Source organism: Astyanax mexicanus, chromosome 20 (assembly GCF_023375975.1).
Source record: "Astyanax mexicanus isolate ESR-SI-001 chromosome 20, AstMex3_surface, whole genome shotgun sequence".
Taxonomy (NCBI): Eukaryota; Metazoa; Chordata; class Actinopteri; order Characiformes; family Acestrorhamphidae; genus Astyanax; species Astyanax mexicanus.
In genome coordinates, this window is record NC_064427.1 from 24705041 (window position 1) to 24724559 (window position 19519).

General features: G+C 35.8%; 2 protein-coding genes across 6 annotated transcripts in view; one reads left to right on the top strand and one right to left on the bottom strand.

Annotated features, from left to right (window-relative positions):
• The window catches only part of LOC103045667 (ephrin type-A receptor 5), a 382833-nt gene that overhangs the window by 43277 nt on the left and 320037 nt on the right, over positions 1-19519 (bottom strand). The window lies entirely within an intron of this gene.
• Positions 4753-19519, top strand: part of musk (muscle, skeletal, receptor tyrosine kinase) — a 43803-nt gene continuing 29036 nt past the window's right edge. For 3 of the 5 annotated variants that reach the window (XM_022681246.2, XM_049468473.1, XM_049468474.1), the window contains exons 1-5: positions 13925-15721; positions 17257-17408; positions 17735-17862; positions 18003-18144; positions 18894-19018. In XM_022681246.2, the coding sequence (XP_022536967.2) occupies positions 15495-15721; positions 17257-17408; positions 17735-17862; positions 18003-18144; positions 18894-19018 (774 nt within the window). In that variant the 5' untranslated portion in view covers positions 13925-15494. Of the gene's footprint in view, positions 5102-13924; positions 15722-17256; positions 17409-17734; positions 17863-18002; positions 18145-18893; positions 19019-19519 lie in introns of those variants that run through there. The other 2 variants (XM_022681245.2, XM_049468475.1) reach the window with 1 other exon arrangement.

Here is a 19519-nt window from a genome sequence, read left to right on the forward strand (position 1 = left end):
ATCATGCAGGTTGGCATCAGCTGTCGGAGCCCTACTCTAAATTAGCAAGAGAAAATGGGAGAAATAAATCTTAAAAAAAGTTTACAACTTCCGTATCTACTGTAACTGTAGATTAACCCATAATTAACATTTACAAATACAAGTTAATGGAATTTATGAATCTGTTTGCTATTTATAGGTATATTTGAGTAAAATGAACATTGTTGTCTTTATTCTATAAACTACAGACAGCATTTCTCCCAAATTCCAAATAAAAATATTGTCATTTAGAGCATTTATTTGCATAAAATGAGAAATGGCTGAAATAACAAAAAAGATGCAGAGCTTTCAGATCTCATAAACTGAAAAGAAAACAAGATCATATTCATAAAGTTTTAAGAGTTCAGAAATCAATATTATGTGGAATAACCCTGGTTTTTAGTCACAGTTTTCATGCATCTAGGCATCATGTTTTCCTCCACCAGTCTTACACACTGCTTTTGGATGACTTTGTGCCTTTACTCCTGGTGCAAACATTTAAGCAGTTTAGCTTCCTCTTTATTATATTCCAGAGGTTTTCAATTTGGTGAGATTAAAGAAAGTCATATTTTTTAAGTGGTCTCATTTTTTTTTTGACAAATAGAGCATTCTGATTGGTCTTTCTTCATGCTTAGTTGACCAGTGAGGTTTCTGTGTGGGTATTCAGTATTATGGCAGAATTTGTTTTGCAGAGTGGGTTGCCTGCAATTTAATAATCACATGAATTTTGGTACAGATTTTCAACTGTGTGAAAATGTCCTTATAGACTTTTAAAAAATAAATGTGCGCATCAAAAATGTAAGGTATACTTTGACTCCATTTGCTTCATTCCATTTCTTCATGTCACCAATGCCCATAAAACACACTGGAGACGAACTGTTATCTTTGTTTTAGCGTCTTGAAGATGTGTTTGTTTTCATTTTCGCATCTGTGCTCATATCAGGGCTTTCATCCCGTGTCTCCAGCCCTCACCGACCTGTCAGCATGCTGAGTGTGATATCGCCCGGTCAGAGTTGATATTTTTACAAGCACATGATCTGCTGACACACACAAACCCAGCGGCCTTGAAGACACAAGCGTAAACTGAATAAACCACTAGGGGTGTGCTATATTGCATCGTACGCAATGATATCGGCAACATTTTTGAATATTGTGAACGATATTATACCCTGAAATATGGTACCATATCACCCCTAATTATCACATCTTTTTTTACTATTTTTTTCTGTTTTTAGCAAAAGAAAAATTCACACTGTTCTCATTTCCCATTCTATATCTACTAAAGACAGATTATATATGTCCAGTATCATTTATTCTACTTTAATTCTGGATATATGGAGATATTTGTGTGCATTTTTTGTATCATTACTTTCTGGATCATCAACTTCTGTTACAAATCTGATGAAATTCTTTTTTTTTTTTTTTATATATCAGTTAGGCATGTGCCATATCATATCGTATGCAATAATAAAATGTAATTTTCATTTTGTTGCAGTAGTTTTTTCTTCATATCGCCAAAAGTATCCTCATCACAAAAATACCATGAAATATCGTAATATTATTTTAGGGCCATACCGCCCACCCCTATAAACCACTAAACAAAATGCAGCAATACTCAACAAAATGCTTCCAGACTCCTAAAATCTTCCAGCTTTTCCACCTCGAACTCTCAGACACTCAGAATAACCCCAGCCCTTACTGCAGCCCTAAAAGGCAAAAGCTGATAGGATGGGGCCATAAACAAACTCTTTGGGAAATGTCAGTCCCCTGCTTAAAATAAATCTGAGCACACAGGCCAGCAGGCAACAGGTGGGCCCTGCAAACAAAGGCTGCCTGAATGCAGGAGCCACGCCAGTCATGCTAACTCCACAAGGGATCTGCTGAGCTGATCCAAATGCATGCTGGAAAACTCGGCTCATCTGCGGATGAGCACTGTACTATACTATACTATGTTCTAATGATTTTATTTAAATTATTTAAAGCAGCAGTCCCTAAGAAAGGTACAAACTATGCTAATGAATGGTATCACTTTCACAACCATGCTTGCAATGTCTAATATATTCTTTATAAAGAATACAGAGTGGTCTGATAGGTTTGTTAAATGTAATTGGTCTGTACACATTGACAGTGTAGTATTTCATTAAAGAACAATTTTAATACTCACATTAATGCTTTTAATGCAGTCTTCCAAATGCTCAATGCACAGTGCTCAGTTCTTTTTTTTTCTAATTTATTCCCCATTTTCTCCCCAATTTACTTAACCCACTCATTAGGACTCCCCCTATCAGTAGTGATGCACTAACACAAGAAGGGGGTGAAGACTAACAAATGCCTCCTCTGACACACATAAAGTCAGACTCCGCCTCTTTCAGAACTGCTGTTGATGCAGCATTGCTGAGTAGCATCACAGCACAGCGTTTGGAGGAAAGCGCAGCCACTCGGTTCCGATACATCAGCTCACAGATGCCTTGTGTTGATGGACATCATCCTTAGAAGTGAAGGGAAACGAGCCATCTACCCACACAGAAAGAGAGCAATATCAATTGTGCTCTCTCGGGGCTCTGGCAGCTGATGGCGAACTGCATAAACAGGATTCGAACCAGATATCTCCTGATCATAGTGGCAACGCTTAGCCCACCGGACCACTAGGAGCCCGCAATTACACATTCTTACCAGAGAGGTCTCCAAATCACCAAATCCTTAAAACATACAGACTGTTGCTTGAACTATAATGATTCACTCCTTTCATTTCCTTTAGATAAAAAAGCATAAGCTCATTATTTAACATAAGCTTATTATAGGAAGCTCAGAGTGTTCCCGTGGGCTAAGGTGCTGCCAATATGATCTAAAGATCGCTGGTTAAAATCCTGGTCATGCAATGTGCCATCAGCTGTTGGAGCCCTGAGAGCGCACACTTGGCCTTGCTCTTTCTGTTCTAGGTGGGTAGATGGTGATCTTTCCCCTCATCACTCCTAGGGTGATGTTGATCTGAACAAGGCGTCTGTGAGCTTATGTATCAGAACCAAATCGCTGCATTTTCCTCTGAGTGCGCTGTGCTGTGATGCTACTCGGCAATGCTGCATCAGCAGCAGTATAAAAAGAGGTGGTGGCTCTGACTTCGCATGTATCAGAGGAGGCATGTGCTGGTCTTCACCCTCCTGGTGTGTTGGGGCATCACTAGTGATAGGGGGAGTCCTATTGAGTGGGTTGGGTAATTGACCATGTATATTTAAATAAATTTAGACACCCAAAATAGCAAAGACTGGGGGGTCCGGAGTGGCACAACTGTCTAAGTATTCACTCCATCATTCAGAGAGGAGGAATGCAAAATATGCAGATGCCACAGCCATAGAGAATGTGAGTCCTATAGAGGAAGACCTGCCTGTGTGTTTTGAGAGTCCTAGCTAGTGAGGATTTCTTTACAGTGATTGTTGTTGTTATTAGTTGAATTTAAGGTATGTCCAAACTTTTGACTGGAACTGTATGTCATCAAAACTACAGTAATTTGGCCTTTCCAAAGAATGGGTGCCTTTTGCTTGTTTTAACTCTTTCACCTTTAAACTTATTTTTTAAACTAATATAGTCATATAGTTAACTAGTCAATGTACTGGTCAATCTCAGGCAGCTTTACTTATTTTTTTAACAAGGTTTCTAAGCTGAAGATGGTTATAAAACACTTGTGACATTTAAAAATCATGTTAAAAAAAGAGTTCACTAATTCATTTGATTTTCTCTCAAGAAAGTCTTTCTTTTAAATAAATGATTGACTGCGTGTTCAAATAATTGATAATTATGACAAAAACAATCATTCCTGTTTCTGGAACTCACTCCTGTTACTTTTTATGTTTTGAGTAATGGTAATGAAAGTAACAGGAATGAGTTTTTAGAATAGAATTAGCAAAAACATGAAAAAAAGCTAAATGGCGGCTATGCTAACAGCATGAGGACACTGAGCACTTTCTTTTAATTTTCTAAAATTTGTATTTTAAAAATAAACAAACAATATCTAAGAAATTAATTTAAGTAACAGGAATAAGTGTTGAGATTGAGCTCCTCAGTCATAGTTAAAAGAAAATCAAATATACAGAAAAACTAATGAGGGAACTTCATTTTGGTATTCCCATGATCTTCAGCTGATGTCACTTCCTGTTTTAGATTTGACTTGTTGTAGAATGTTCCAGAGGTTTCAGATGGTCAGGGTAATGTGTTACGGTAACAGGACTGAGTGAAACCCAGGGAAACAACTAAAACGTGTATTTTAACATAAATATTATGGATTTATTATGGAAAAAAATATTTTTAAAGCATAGATGGGATTTGGAGTCGCACAAAAATGCAAAAAAAAACATCTCTCTAGGATATTATTAATTATATTTTATAGTAAAGTTTATATTTTAAATGCTATTTTTTCAGTGTTCTACGTAGATTTTATATATATTTTAATTACATATCTTACTTTTGCAATTAGGTCAATTAGGTCAAGACACTATGCTTAGTAATAAAATGTATTTTAAAGTTATTTTGTTTTGTTTGCACATTTATACATTCATATTTGTAATTTCCTGGAGACAGAAATGGCACCGATTCGGCGGAATTAATAATTTTTTTTTGCTAAAATCTTCTCTCTTCTCCTAAAGTTCAGAAGTGTGTAAAGCTCTGATGGATGCAGTGTGTTTGGTGTGTGTTGGGTAACGTTAGCTGGGCAGCGTGTGCTGCAGTTCCTCCGGCTCCAGTGCTTCATATCTCCACATGGATATCAAGCAGCTGCTGCCGTCCATCTCTTGAAGCAAAGCGCACATGTACAGCACTACTGACTGACAGACTACAAGGCTGGGCCTGCTACATAGCCATACCCCCCAACACACACACACATGCTCTCACACACTCACACACACTGTTCTGTGGGAATCTCTGAAAAGAAAACAGAAAGAAAAGCTGGATTTTAGGATGAAGCTGACGGATGGATTTTTGAAGCCGGTGTGAAGCGCAGCTTTTTCTTCCAGTATGAAGCTCCTGGAAAACATTCCACTGCTGCAGATCCTCTTTCTGCCGTGTTTCAGCCTCATCGGGGGCTTCCAGAGAGGTGGGTCGATACGCTGTGTTAAACTGGATCTGCATCACTCACATAAATTTAAAAAGTTAGGCCTCCAAAAAGGCAACTTTACAGGAGAAGAAAAAAAGCCTCTGAACATTCAATGGAAGTCAATGTAAAACAATTTTATTCCAAGTCATTTTTTTATACATATATGATTATAACATTTTTATACGATGTAAAGAACAGCTGCCACATTCAAATAGCTAAAATTATGAAGAAAGTAAAAAAAAATAATTATATCTTTTATGGAAATTTGAATGTAGCAGCTGTCCTTTAGATTGTGTCCAAATTTCATGATAATTGGACCAATAGAAAAGCTTAAAAAAACCTTTCATTGACTTCACAGGAGAAGTTAAAACCTTCTTAACTATACAGACTTTTAATAGATTTATTTGTCCGGTTATCATATAATTATGAAACAATGTAAAGAACAACTGCTATAACTAATTTTATATATTTCTGATAAATTTGACCTAAAACTTTCATACAGATTTTCATACAGGTCCAAAAAGTAGATTAAAAGAAACAAACCAAGCAAATTAAGCAAAAATAAAATAGACTTGTTCTTTTACTTATTAGTACAATGTATCCAATATTACATATTTGCAAGTGGCAAAAGTATGATAATGTTTGCTTTATTTTAGTATATTCCCTGTAAAAAAAAAAACAACAACAACAAAAAACAGTCCCTTAATCTGCTGCTTCAGGTCAAGACTTTGATTTGACTATTGTAAAACTTGATTAACTTTATATGATTAGTGTGCTTAGGGTCATTGCCTTGTTGCATGACCCACATTCTCTTGAAATTCAGTTAACAGACAAATGTCCTGATAGTTTCCTTGAGAAAATCTAATATATAATTCATATTTTAGCAATGACGACAAGCCACCCTATATGCAGCAAAACAGACACAAACTGTGATAATACCACCACCGTGTTTCAAAGATCCGATAAGGTTGTTATGCTGGAATGTGAAATCTTTAATAAATCAGTACTTACACCAAATTGTGATCCCACTGACTGAGAATACCTGACTCTAATTTCACCTTCCAATTATCTGCTAATCTTAGTGCACATACATTTGCACTCACATATTACAATATGTAATAATAATTTAGCTGTTTTTTTGTCTCATTTGATTAACTTGCTTAATCTTATCTATATAGTATTAATAAGAATTCTGTAGAAATCTGATAAAGTTTTAGATCAATTATTTGCAGAAAAGTAGAAAATTCTAATGAGCTCCCAAACTTTTAAGTGCTACTGTGCAATGTGTATACAGCTCTGGGAAAAAAAAATAAGAGACCACTTCAGTTTCTGGATCAGTTTATGTGTTTTTGTTAATTATAGATATATGTTTGATTAAAATGAACATTGTTGTTTTATTTTATAAACTACAGAGAACATTTCTACCACATTCCAAAAACAAATATTGTCATTTAGAGCATTTATTTGCAGAAAATAAGAAATGGCTGAAATAAAAAAAAAAAGATGCAGAGCTTTCAGACCTCAAATTATTTAAAGGAAATCAATATTTGGTGGACCAGTCTTACACACTGCTTTTGGATAACTTTATGCCTTTACTCCTGGTGCAAAAATTCATTCAAGCAGTTCAGCTTGGTTTGATGGCTTGTGATCATCCATCTTCTTCTTGATTATATTCCAGAGGATTTCAATTTGGTAAATTCAAGGAAAAACATCATTATTAAGTGGTCTCTATTTTTTTCCAGAGCTGTATATTTATATACTATATATTTGCTGCACTGTTTCATTGTTTTAGGCACCTAAGCACAATATTGAAACCTATTTTTATCAACAATAAGAGACGTGATGCTTGAAAAACGTCAGACCACATTCAAATAGATGGAATTAAACATAAATACAGTAAACAATGAACAAAAATGTATAGTTTAAAAAAACGTTGTTTAGATCATTTGCTCAATTTGGAGAGGGAAGTTTTGTCCAATAATGTCGATTTAATGTAAATTACCCAATTAATTATCTAGCAGAAGGCATGTGTAATGATCTATGTGAGTATAAATAATGCTACACCACTTCTTCATACATTAGTCAGTGTGTGGAAACTTTGTTTATAAGTCATTTTGTAGCATTTCTATAAGGTTATGTTCACACTACAAGCCACTTTGCTCAAATCCGATCTTTTGTCGGTTCACATTCACGAATGTAAGTGATCTGTATCTGTGTGTAATGTGAACGAATCTGTCCATGAAATGCTGCCTCACAGGAGCACACTGATACGTGAATAAACCTCACCTTCTTTATCATCAACAAAAAACCTCATATTAGAGAGGCGAGAGACTTGTAGCTTTATAAAAGGAAATGGATGCGTTTGTTAGCAGCTCATATGTGGAGCATCTTTTGCTGGAGTGGAAAGTAAACAGCTGGTCTGCAGTACATGCTCAGGTTGAGGAGGAGAAAAAAGTTCAGGTGGTTTGATTTTGCTGTTTTTTTTCTGCAGCTATAGCTGCACAGCTGCACCAAGAGATAGAGTGTGGGTACGAGAAAGAAGCACGTAGCGCTAATGCTAGTGTGTAAAAGCAAAAAGACGCATGAATTCCGATTTGACCGTACACATTCATGTCGTATGTCCATGGATCGAATATGTATCCACTTTAGGATCATATATAAAAAGTGGCTCAAAATTGATTTGAAAAAATCTGATTTGGCACGTTCACACAGCCGTAAAAAAATCTGATCTGAGCCACATTGAGCAAAAAATCTGATTTGAGTCTCATTAGTCTGGTTATGTGAGCCTTAATCTATTCATAATTAAAGTAAGTATAAGTACCACATTTTTTAAATTATCTGTAAAACGAAAAATGTACTTCACTTTTTACCTTCAAGCGAATGTAAAAGGTTTTATTCCAGATCATTTTGGAGCATTTCTATTGCTACATATATCACAAAATTTGAAAATAATGCAAGGAACAACTACTAGATTCAGATAAATATAGCATAAAGTCAGATAAATTTCTCTTTTTGATGTAAGTTGATCTTTAACACACTTTGTAGAGAAAGTTTTGCCCAGTATTGCAGATTTATAGGGCATTAACCCAGTCATTATCCAGCAGGAGGCATGTGTAATGATCTGTATGAGTCTAAATAATGATACACTGTTTCATACATTAATGTAATCAGTGGCTGTATGCATAATGATATTTATGAGCATAAATCTGGTTATACATACAACATTAGGAAGCTTGCAATTGATCTCTTTTACATATTTAATATGAGGCTGGATTTCCATATTTTACATATTCATCAAGACGCATTATCCCACCATATGGTAGATGTAATTGTAGCTTAAATTATTACACGGAACTTGACTCCCATGTGTATGTGTGTGTATGTGTGTGTGTGTGTGTTTTACTCAGAAGCTCTAACAGAGAGAATTAACCCACGCCTTTCTGATTTAAAGCATGAAGTCATGTGTTAGGTCGGGTCGTATGGTGGGTAGATGCAGAGTCATGCATGTACGATTGGCTGTGATTATGTGATGCAGACCTGGAATCTGTCACCCAAAGCTGTAGACTCTTATTGAGGTCATATATGAAGCACATGGAGCAAATAGCAAGCTTTTATATTTACCCATATTCCATATTTTTTCATGCATTATGTATGGGTGCAAAAAAAACATCAAATACAGCTCTGAAAAAAAGTTTCTGAATCAGTTTTTCTGATTTTAATATTTATCGGTACATGTTTGAGTAAAATGAACATTGTTGTTTTATTCTATAAACTACAGACAACATTTCTCCCAAATTCCAAATAAAAATATTGTCATGTAGAGCATTTATTTGCAGAAAATGAAAAATGGCTGAAATAACAAAAAAAAAATATGCAGAGCTTTCAGACCTCAAATAATGCAAAGAAAACAAGTTTATATTCATAAAGTTTTAATAGTTCAGAAATCAATATTTGATGGAATAACCCTGGTTTTTAATCACAAATTTCATACATCTTGGCATGTTCTCCTCCACCAGTCTTACACACTGCTTTTGGATAACTTTATGCCTTTACTCCTGGTGCAAAAATTCAAGCAGTTCGGTTTGGTTTGATGGCTTGTGATCATCCATCTTCCTCTTGATTATATTTCAGAGTTTTTTAATTTGGTCAAATCAAAGAAACTCATCATTTTAAGTGGTCTCTTATTTTATTTCCAGAGCTGTATATTTGAGATTGGTTTCAGAAGTGGGTTATTGAGTGTTGTTTTAAATTGCAGTATATCCCCTTGCTTACAGACATACAATATATAACAGTTTATTGAATCAGATCCCTTGTATCAAGATACATATCATATCCTGCCAATACACAGCTCTAGTATTGGCACTATTAATGTGTAAATAAATCAATGGAGTTTTGCTGTTTCACTTTTTGATATAATGTTAATCGACTACTTGTTCTTTACATTGCCTCCATTTTTTTATGATGAATGAAATAGACAATAGAAATGCTCCAAAACTGACTTGGAATAAAATTGTTTTACATTGACTTACATTAAAAGTTTAGCAGATATCGTTGATCTTCGGTAAGGCTGAATTTTTTTGAGATTTTAAAGAGTTTGCACAACATAGATTAGTATTAGTTTTTTTAATTACTGAAAGATACTATTTAAAAAAAGCAAAAACCTTATCCATGTTACAGACCCTTTCAGATGATATGAGGTTTAAAAGCCTCATTTTAAAAGGTTTCTCAGTTTAAATAGACTTAAATGTTATTCTTTTTATTAGAGCATAAAAAGAATAAAAATAAGGGACCACTTAAAAAAATATGATTTTCTTTCCAAGCTGAACTGCTTGAATATTTGCACCAGGAGTGGCATAAAGTTATGCAAAAGCAGTGTGTAAGACTGGTGGAGGAGAACATGCCAAGATGATATGCCAAAACTTAATGATTAAAAACCAGGGTTATTCCACCAAATATTGATTTCTGAACTTAAACTTAAAGCTTTATGAATATGAACTTGTTTTCTTTGCATTATTTGAGGTCTGAAAGCTCTGCATCTTTTTTGTTATTTTTTGCAAATAAATGCTCTAAATGACAATATTTTTATTTGGAATTTGGGAGAAATGTTGTCCGTAGTTTATAGAATAAAACACTAATATTCATTTTACTCAAACATATAAATAGCAGAGAAATCAGAGAAACTGATTCAGAAACTGAAGTGGTCTCTTACTGTTTTCCAGAGCTGCATATTCTGTACTTATTTTTACAAACAGCTGATGAAGCCTAATTGTTTTAATTAGAGTTTTATCACAGACAGTTTATTAAAACCTGATCTGCTGTTAGATGTGATGCGACCGTCTTCAGATAGACAGGCCATAAATTTGACATTGACGCAAGTCTCCCCTCAATCGAATTACTCACAGCCAATCTTCCCACCACAACCTGCGCTGTAAGAGGAAGATTAATTAATATCGCTCCTCACCTTTAGAGCACAGAACATCCATCCTGGCACAGCATCCAGAGTGAGCCACTGTAGAAGGTGATGTGTGACGGTGCAGAGTAAAGTTCAGAGCCGAGTGCTTTTAGAGCAGCGAGGAGAACTTTACTGTGAGATCAATACTGCTTTTAGGGAACAGTTTGATATATAAAGAAAATCTCATCTGTTCAAATTTGAGACATTTCATAAAGAGCATAGTCTCAGAAAATATGGCTCTTAAAAAATAAGAGACCACTTAAAAATGATGAGTTTCTTTGATTTTACCAATTTGAAAACCTCTGGAATATTTGATATATGCACTATATCAAACCAAACTGAACTGCTTGAATTTTTGCACCAGGAGTGTAGGCATAAAGTTATCCAAAAGCAGTGTGTAAGACTGGTGGAGGAGAACATGATGCCAAGATGCATGAAAACTGTGATTAATACTCCAAATGGGCTATTCCACCAAATATTGATTTCTGAACTTTTGAAGTATTTCTATTGGTTCGTTCATCAAGAAATTTTGGCACAGTGTAAGGTACAGTTTGTCTGTTCAAATTGTATAGTAATTTAAATATCAACAATATGGAAATGCCTGTTTTTCATCGGACAGCGACAACTCTGTTAAACTTATCCTGTGCAACAGAAGTAACTTTTGGTCTTTCTTTTCTGGGGTGGTCCTGATGAGAGCCAGTTTCATTCTAGTGTTTTTGATGGTCTTTGCGACTGCACTTGAGGATACTTTCAAAGTTGTTTTTACCTTCATTTCTTACATATTTGAGTGGTTCTTGCCATAATATGGATTATAATATTACTCAAATTAGGTTTTTCACTGTATACCATCTCTACTTCTTCACAATTTTACAACTGATGCTCTCAAACTACTTATTAAGAGGCAAGAAATTCAAGTAATTAACTCTTGATGAGTTCAGCACAGCTGTTAACTGAAAGCTGTTAAAATTCCAGGTGACTCTTTTTGGTGAAATAAATAATTCCATATGTTTTTCTTTATGGTTTGGATGACTTTATTATTAATCCACAATGTAGAAAAATGCATTGAATTTAAGGTGTGTCCAAACCTTTTACTAGTACTGTATTTTGGTTGGATTCGCCATAAAACAAGTATGGTAGATCTGGTGAATGGATCCCCATTGTGCTGTGAATGGAGGTCAGCAGAGTGCTGAGGAAGTCCTTGTCAGATGCACTTGCGAACTTCGGCGTGAGGAACAGGTGACATATCCGCTGCTTCACACGTCGGGAACTGGCAGGTTGTGTTCCAGGAGGTGCAGTGAGCCAGTGCTAATGCATCCCCGTGAGAAAAAGTGGTGGGGAGTGTGTGATGTTTGCAGAGTCATGGTGTAAATTAGTAAGTCGCTGACTTACTCCAGTTGGAGCACTGATGGAGATTGACCAGCAGACTGTGTGAGGGAGAGCAGGACAGAATAACTTGTCTGGAGGAAGAGGAATGATTTGTTTTGGTGGTCCCATTTGGTTTACATGTGTACATAATTGATTATACAGCTCTGGAAAAAAATAAAAGACCACTTCAGTTTCTGAATCAGTTTCTCGGATTTTGCTATTTATAGGTATATGTTTGAGTAAAATGAACATTTTTGTTTTATTCTATAAATTACAAACAACATTTCTCCCGAATTCCAAATAAACATATTTTCATTTAGAGCATTTATTTGCAGAAAATGAGAAATGGCTGCAATAACAAAAAAGAACTCAAGTAATGCATACAGTTTTTAGGAGTTTTAAGAGTTCAGAAATCAGTATTTGATGGAATAACCCCGGTTTTAATCAGTTTTCATGCATCTTGGCATGTTCTCCTCCACCAGTCTTACACACTGCTTTTGGGTAACTTTATGCCACTACTGGTGCAAAAATTCAGGCAGTTTAGCTTAGTTTGATGGCTTGTGATCATCCATCTTCCTCTTGATTACATTTCAGTGGTTTTCAATTTGGTAAAATCAAAGCAACTCATCATTTTTAAGTGGTCTCTTATTTTCTTCCAGAGCTGTACATAATATTTGGAGCATATCTGTGCATTTATGTGTCTTTATATGGGGACCAGCTGGTTAAGATTGAAAATAGTTTAGCTTTTGACTCGTATTGGGCACGTTTATGTTGGAGTTTCATGGTTTAACTGGTCTATAAGCATTCAACCAAGATCTAAGCCTGACCAAGATGATTAACCAATGTGATGAAGCTAGTTGACCAGAAACACCAAGAACAAACTGGATGACCAGAATGACCAAGCATTACCAAATTTCACAATACTCAAGTACAGTGCTGTGCATGTGCTGTGTTGATCAAGATCTAAGCTGATAAATGGGCTAGCTTTTCAAACCCAACGACCATCAAAGACCGGTTTAAACCATCTCTTAAAACTGGCTAAACTGCTATCTGATATCGGTTGCTGCTTGCTGTGTTGAGCATGTTGGGTTCCACCAAAATACGGTATGTTTTAATCTATAGGACCAGCTTTTCAACCATGTTGACTGTCAAAGACTCTCTTAGTCCATCGAAAACAAGTTACCAGCAGGCCGTGTGTTGAGCATGTTGGGTCTTCCAAACATGATGCCAGCAAAATAGGGTATGTTTGAATCTGAAAGACCAGCTTTTCAAATCCAATGACCATCAGAGACCATTTCAAACCATCTTAAACCAGCCGACAGTGAGCATTGGCCTTGAGGAGTTTTTAACAGGCCTGTGGAACTCTGCACGGTGGCTAAATCTGATGTCTGTTGATGCTTTGTGTGTTGAGCAAGTTGGGTCTTCCAAACAAGGTGCCACCAAAATAGGGTGTGTTTTAATTTAAAGGACCAGCTTTCTAACCACATTGACTGTCAAAAACCCTCTTATCACATCTAAAACCAGCTACCAAAAATGATAACTTTTACTCTGGAATCTGGCTTAATTTATGCTCTTTGATGTATGTTGTAGCTTGATATTGTTGCCCATGCCCATGCCCTACACTTACTAAACCACAGATAGATGGAAATGGCCACAGTTAATTTACCAAGTACTACAATAGCAGCATCCCACAGAAGGCCCCGTCTTTAGTCTTACTTAAAGAGGCTCAAGGCTTATGCTATCAGTTGTTTAAATTCAGAAAAGCATAGGTTGATGCTGGAAATAGCCTGGCCTACACATGCTTTTGTTCTATATGCTAATTACATTAGTGGTTTCAATTGTAGAAGACTCTATTTTAGCTGAGACCAAACATAGCAGAGTGAATACTGTCCTGCAGATCTGTAAAGGGATACGATAACAACACCGCTGGTGCCGCTTTCTGTGGTGTCATGATTCACAAGTGAAGAAATTGGCCTTGGCAATGGCATTAGTCCTGCATCTGAGTCATCAGACCATGTGGTATGTGGGCCACAAGTGACTGGCAAGTGTGGCAAAGGTTTGGACCATATCAGTTTCATTATTTCTGACAGTGAATAGATCATTCTTTTGACTATAAAAAAACAGCTAATAGCAGCCGTAATAAGGATATTAGCAAAAGCATCAGAGGCTTTGCCTGCACATTTTGTTAGCTTGTTAGCAACTTAATTCTAACATCAGAATTATATATGGTGTTTAGCTAATGCTGGTATCCAGGGTGGTGGTGAACAGTCCATTTGAATCACGTTACACAGCCAAATGTAGTGATTGGAGTCTAAGTTGCCTAAGGACTTTTATTAGTGTATCACAGTATGTTTGTCCAGCTGGGTAGTCAAACCAACCACATGATGTATGTGATGATACGATACACATAGAGATTATTAATACTAATACTCTTGAATGCAATCGAACCCTCACAGCAATACTCTTTTTAATAATCTTAATTTATATCTACAGATTTCCCAATAGTTGAGTCCATATAAGTAAAGCTTATTGAGTTATAGTTCTATAATTCATGGGAATATTTCCTTAAGTGTATCATTGCTTTTATCTTTGATAAAAAGCAGAATTTTGTGATAAACTGGCTAATCAAAATGCTCCAAAATTACTCTAAAGTTTCTACACATTGACTTCCATTAAAAGTTAAAAATTTGGAAATATAACTATAGTGGCAATCTATCATTTTAAATGCTGATTGCCTCTTGATAGTCATTATCAAAACCAGCATAATATTATGTGCGAATGGTGGTAGGCTATGTAAGTAAACTTATACACGTACATATTAGAGATTACTTAAGTAAAAGTTAAAGTATTTTTATTTGTTTCTGAAGGAAAAATATAAATGTACATGTTTTAAACATTCAACAACTTAAGTTCTTAGTTGTTCATGTTTTTCAAATTTTGATTTACGGGTGCTGACTGGTCCAGCAGTCTAAAGTGCTGCCACTGTAATTGGGAGTTTGCTGGTTCGAATCCCAGTCATGCAGCTTGCCATCATCTGCCAGAGCCCTGAGAGAGCACAGTTGGACTTGATCTCTCTGGGTGGGTAGATGGAGCTCTTTCCACTCATTAGTCCTCGGATATCTGTGAGCTGATGTATCAGAACCGAGTCGCTGCACTTTCCTCCGAGTGTGCTGTGATGCTACTCAGAAATGCTGGTTCGCTGAAAAGCACCATGGTTCTTATAAGCCTGAACAGAACTGGTTTAAAAACCAGAGTTCTTGTGTTGAAAATGTGCTCTCTGTGACACACAGTGAGGTCAGTTGTCCATGATGTTGAAAAGGAGACTGTTCAGAATGTAAACTATGCTGTTGGGAAAGCTCAGTTTCACAACATCCACAATAAATGCTTACTTCGCTATTTGAGGTCAAATACTGCTCACTATTTTTCTTGCTAACGTGTCCTCCTTCATAACGTGATTGATGAAGAGGCAGCTATCTTTGGACACATGAAGTGATTACTTCTGACCACTGTATGTGACTCATATGAAATCTATTGACTTTGAAGACCTAGGTCTAGTACAGGCTAAATATCTGAAGAATGCTATTTGTGCTATTTATGGGCAGTAGTGGGTGTTTAATGCTGATTGATGTCTTTCTTTTTATTTGCTCATCCCAACATTTTTCTCTCTCTTTTTCAGCTCCTCGCATCACAACCTTACTTGAAACTGTGGATGCCTTGCTGGATCATAATGCAACTTTTATATGCGAGGTGGACTCTTATCCTACAGCAGATATCTCCTGGACGCGCAATAATCACCCCATATGGTTGGTCACAATGTCACTAATATGAAATTCACCATACTTTTTCCCCCATCTTTTGCAAGTTTGTTTCTCTGGCATTTGTTTTAGAATTTCCAGTATTTTGTAGAATAAAATTATCTATTGTCTATTATCTTATTCCAAGTAAATGTTGAAATTCCATCTGAAGTAGTGATTATTATGTATGTATGAATTTTGTCCAGTCAGGAATAAGGAGCAGTAATGCCACTCCACTGAAGTACAGAGTTATGCAGGAGTTTTAGTTTAGCTCTCAAGAAATAATAACATTAGCCTCGCAATACCTCGCAAAGCACTAGCTCTTTTGCTGCCGTTCAGAGATGAGTATTATCAGCCTGTTGCCTGCTGCTAACCCCCACTAGCACTGCTGGAGCAGCATTAGCATTACCACGCAACCGTGCTAAGCGCTAGCTCTTTTGCCATTCTTTTTTATGCTTGTTATGAAGAATTCATCCATAAAACTAAAAAAAAAACTAAAAAAAAATAAATGTACACATTAAACTATGGTGACATAGTGCTAATCGTCACTTTTAACAAGGAAAATACTTTTATATTTGTGGATTTCTTTGGTCGCTTGTTCGCCATCTTACCAGTGATAATCATACCCCTCGGTATTAAGTGTGCTTCTGAAAAATCTTCATTTGAAGGACTAAAAAGCCCTATCCTTTCCCCCTATGCCTCCTGTATAACAAGATTCGGGACACAGGGTGAAGGGCCTTAATAGCCTGTTAGAATGTTGGGTTAGCATAGCTTGCTAGCTATTTTATTATCAATGCACACTAGGGCTGTGCCATATCACATTGTACGCAATAATATTGCCACCCTTCTTGAATATTGTGAACAATATTATACCCTGAAATATCATTATACCCTTGTCATATCACTCACCCCTAGCTATCACATCAGGGTACTACTTTTTTGCTGTTTTCAGCAACAAAACAAAAATCACACTGTTCTCATTACCCATTATATATCTACTAGAGACAGTATTATTGTCCAGTATAATTCCTTTTACCTTAATCCTAGATATATGGAGATGTTTGGAGTGCATTATTAATATAATCAGTATCATGATTTTCTGGATCATTGACTTCTGTTACAAATCTGATCAAATTGTATGTATGTATTTTTTATATCTCAGTTATTATTATATTTATCTCTATTATTATATATTATCATTATTATATCTCTATGCAATTGTACAGTTTTATTTTTATTTTGTTGCGATAGTGTATTTAATTAATTTAGTTAATGTTTTTTTTTCATATCACCAAGAGTATCACTATACAGTAAATACCATGAAATATCGCTATTTTTTATTTATTATTTTAATGCAAAATTGCACACCCCTAATGTACACAGACATAGCTTCTTCAGACTGTGTTCACTTAATGCTAACCATTTATAGAGATTTTGGTTTAAATAAGAACAGACTACCACACATGTTGAAATCTTAACTTCACAACATCACACATGTTTTCAAGTGGTCATCATTGTTTCTCTGGCTTTTCTGATTAAAACAGGTATTATGATCCGCGATACATTATCAGAGAAAGCGGCCAAATGTTGATCATTCCCAATGTGAAGGACTCCGACAATGGAGAATACTGCTGCAGTGCCAACAACGGAATCGGAGAGCCAGCTAAAAGCTGTGGGGCTTTGCAGCTGAAGATGAGTATGTTGTGTAATTATGTTCTACATATGAATAGCTTAATTATTATTACTTATCAACTTCACACTTCAATTGCAGAGACATTAGTACTCATGTGGTCCTATGACCTTCACCAAAATGGTATCATGACCTCTCAAGGAGACTGAAGATTATGACAACTATCATAATACATGAATAATAATTTGTCAATCAATGTTCAAATGATGAATTTCTATTTAATGTAGCTTAATTTTGATTATTATCGATTATGTCTGAGATATTGTTTTTAAACTGTATAATCTTTTTTTATTAAAATTAATATTTGAAATTTTATTTTTAAACTCTTTCAGAGCCCCAAATTAAGAGACATCCAACAAATGCCACGTACCTACTGGAGTCCAAGGCAGTGTTGCCGTGTATAACATTAGGATATCCAAAACCTGATATATCCTGGATGAAAAATGATGATTTTGTAAAGGTAAGTCTACGAACTTTATATTTTGTTCGGATTTTTCTCTTAAAGAAATTATGGCTTTGTAAAATATATTGGTCAGATTTTGACTTTTTTTTCTATGTTTTTTTTCTGCCTGCCATGCTGTTGTCGTTTATTTAATGCAGGTTGATAGCCGGATATCGATTTTGGAACTTGGTGCGTTAAAAATTCACAACATTAAGAAAGAGGACGCGGGTCAGTACCGATGTGTGGCGAAAAACAGCTTTGGGATTGCCTTCTCAAAACTGGTCACCCTTGAAGTTCAAGGTAAAAGCCGTTAGAAGGGGAGTTATTACATTCTAAAAGGGCATTTATCCTGTTATTTTGTGTTTCAGTATAGTATAAACTGTAAAAGACAGTATACACTGTTTTAATACCCTTATTTTGGAACAAAATATGAGCAGGTGTCCTAGTGCTTTTGTCCATTGTGTAGCACAATGCCATGAGTTGTTGAATACCTAAACTATTTTGTCATCTTACTCAAAATACAGATTCCAACATGGCTGCCACTGCTGTTTACTAGGCCACCATTCTTTTTGTCCATGTTTATGAATAACAGCAAGCAGAAAACAGAAAAAAAAATCTTTTTAACATTATTTAACAACTTGATTTGAGCTTTAGGCTTTGAGCTTTCATTAATTATTGGCTCTATTAGCTTTGTACAGTAGCTTCAGTGCAACTTTAAGGCAACTTCAGGATTCAACAGGATTCAACACTGTTGATTAAATTTAGATGTATAAACCTGATGAAGAACTCCAAATCAGAAAAGGTTGGTAGAGTATGGAAAATGCTTATAAAATCAAAAACCTCAGTCTTTATTATATTTACTTTGACTTCTGGTGCAAAAATTCAAGCAGTTGAGCTTGGTCTGATGGCTTGTGATCATTATATTCCAGAGGTTTTTAGGTTTTCGTAGATGTTTAAATTGGTTTTATGGCCACAGTGTCACTTTAAAACCCCTTTAATTGATAAAGAAACTATAGTTATCTCATTATGTTGTCCCTGTTGCTTCTTAGCTCCAGCTAAAATCCTCAAAGTTCCAAAAGAGAAGAAGGTGCAGATTGGAACAGAAGTGTCTCTGGATTGCAACGCCACTGGCAACCCCATCCCCTCCATCACCTGGCTGGAAAATGGCAATACGGTAATTATAACATCATGATGTTATATTATATTATAACATGTTGTTGATTTTTCTACATGTCTGATATTTTTTTACATGTCCTTTTCTTTGGTAGTCTTTCACTATAGCTTCTCTTTGCTTTTCATTTGAGCCCCAAAGAACAAACTAATGGTAATTTAATCACAGTCATTTGACTGGGGCTTTGAGCAGAGCACAGGCAGCTCAAGCCAAATGTCAGACTTTGCATTTCTCACATGTATTGTCCACTCAGGCCGGTGGGGGGTCTCAGTAAGGGGAGTCATGCATTCATTCTCCAGTCTAGAATACCACTATTAACACCATTCCAGCTATGTTAATGACCTCAAGACAGTGATGTGAGATCACTGATAAAAACAGCATGAGGCCTTTTTTAGCCAGGCCTTTGATATAAAGATTATCAGTCTGATCAGAGGACCACTGTAATCACTGATATGATACTGATATCAGTATCCTGATGGGCCTGAAATCTTTATAGTTCAGTTC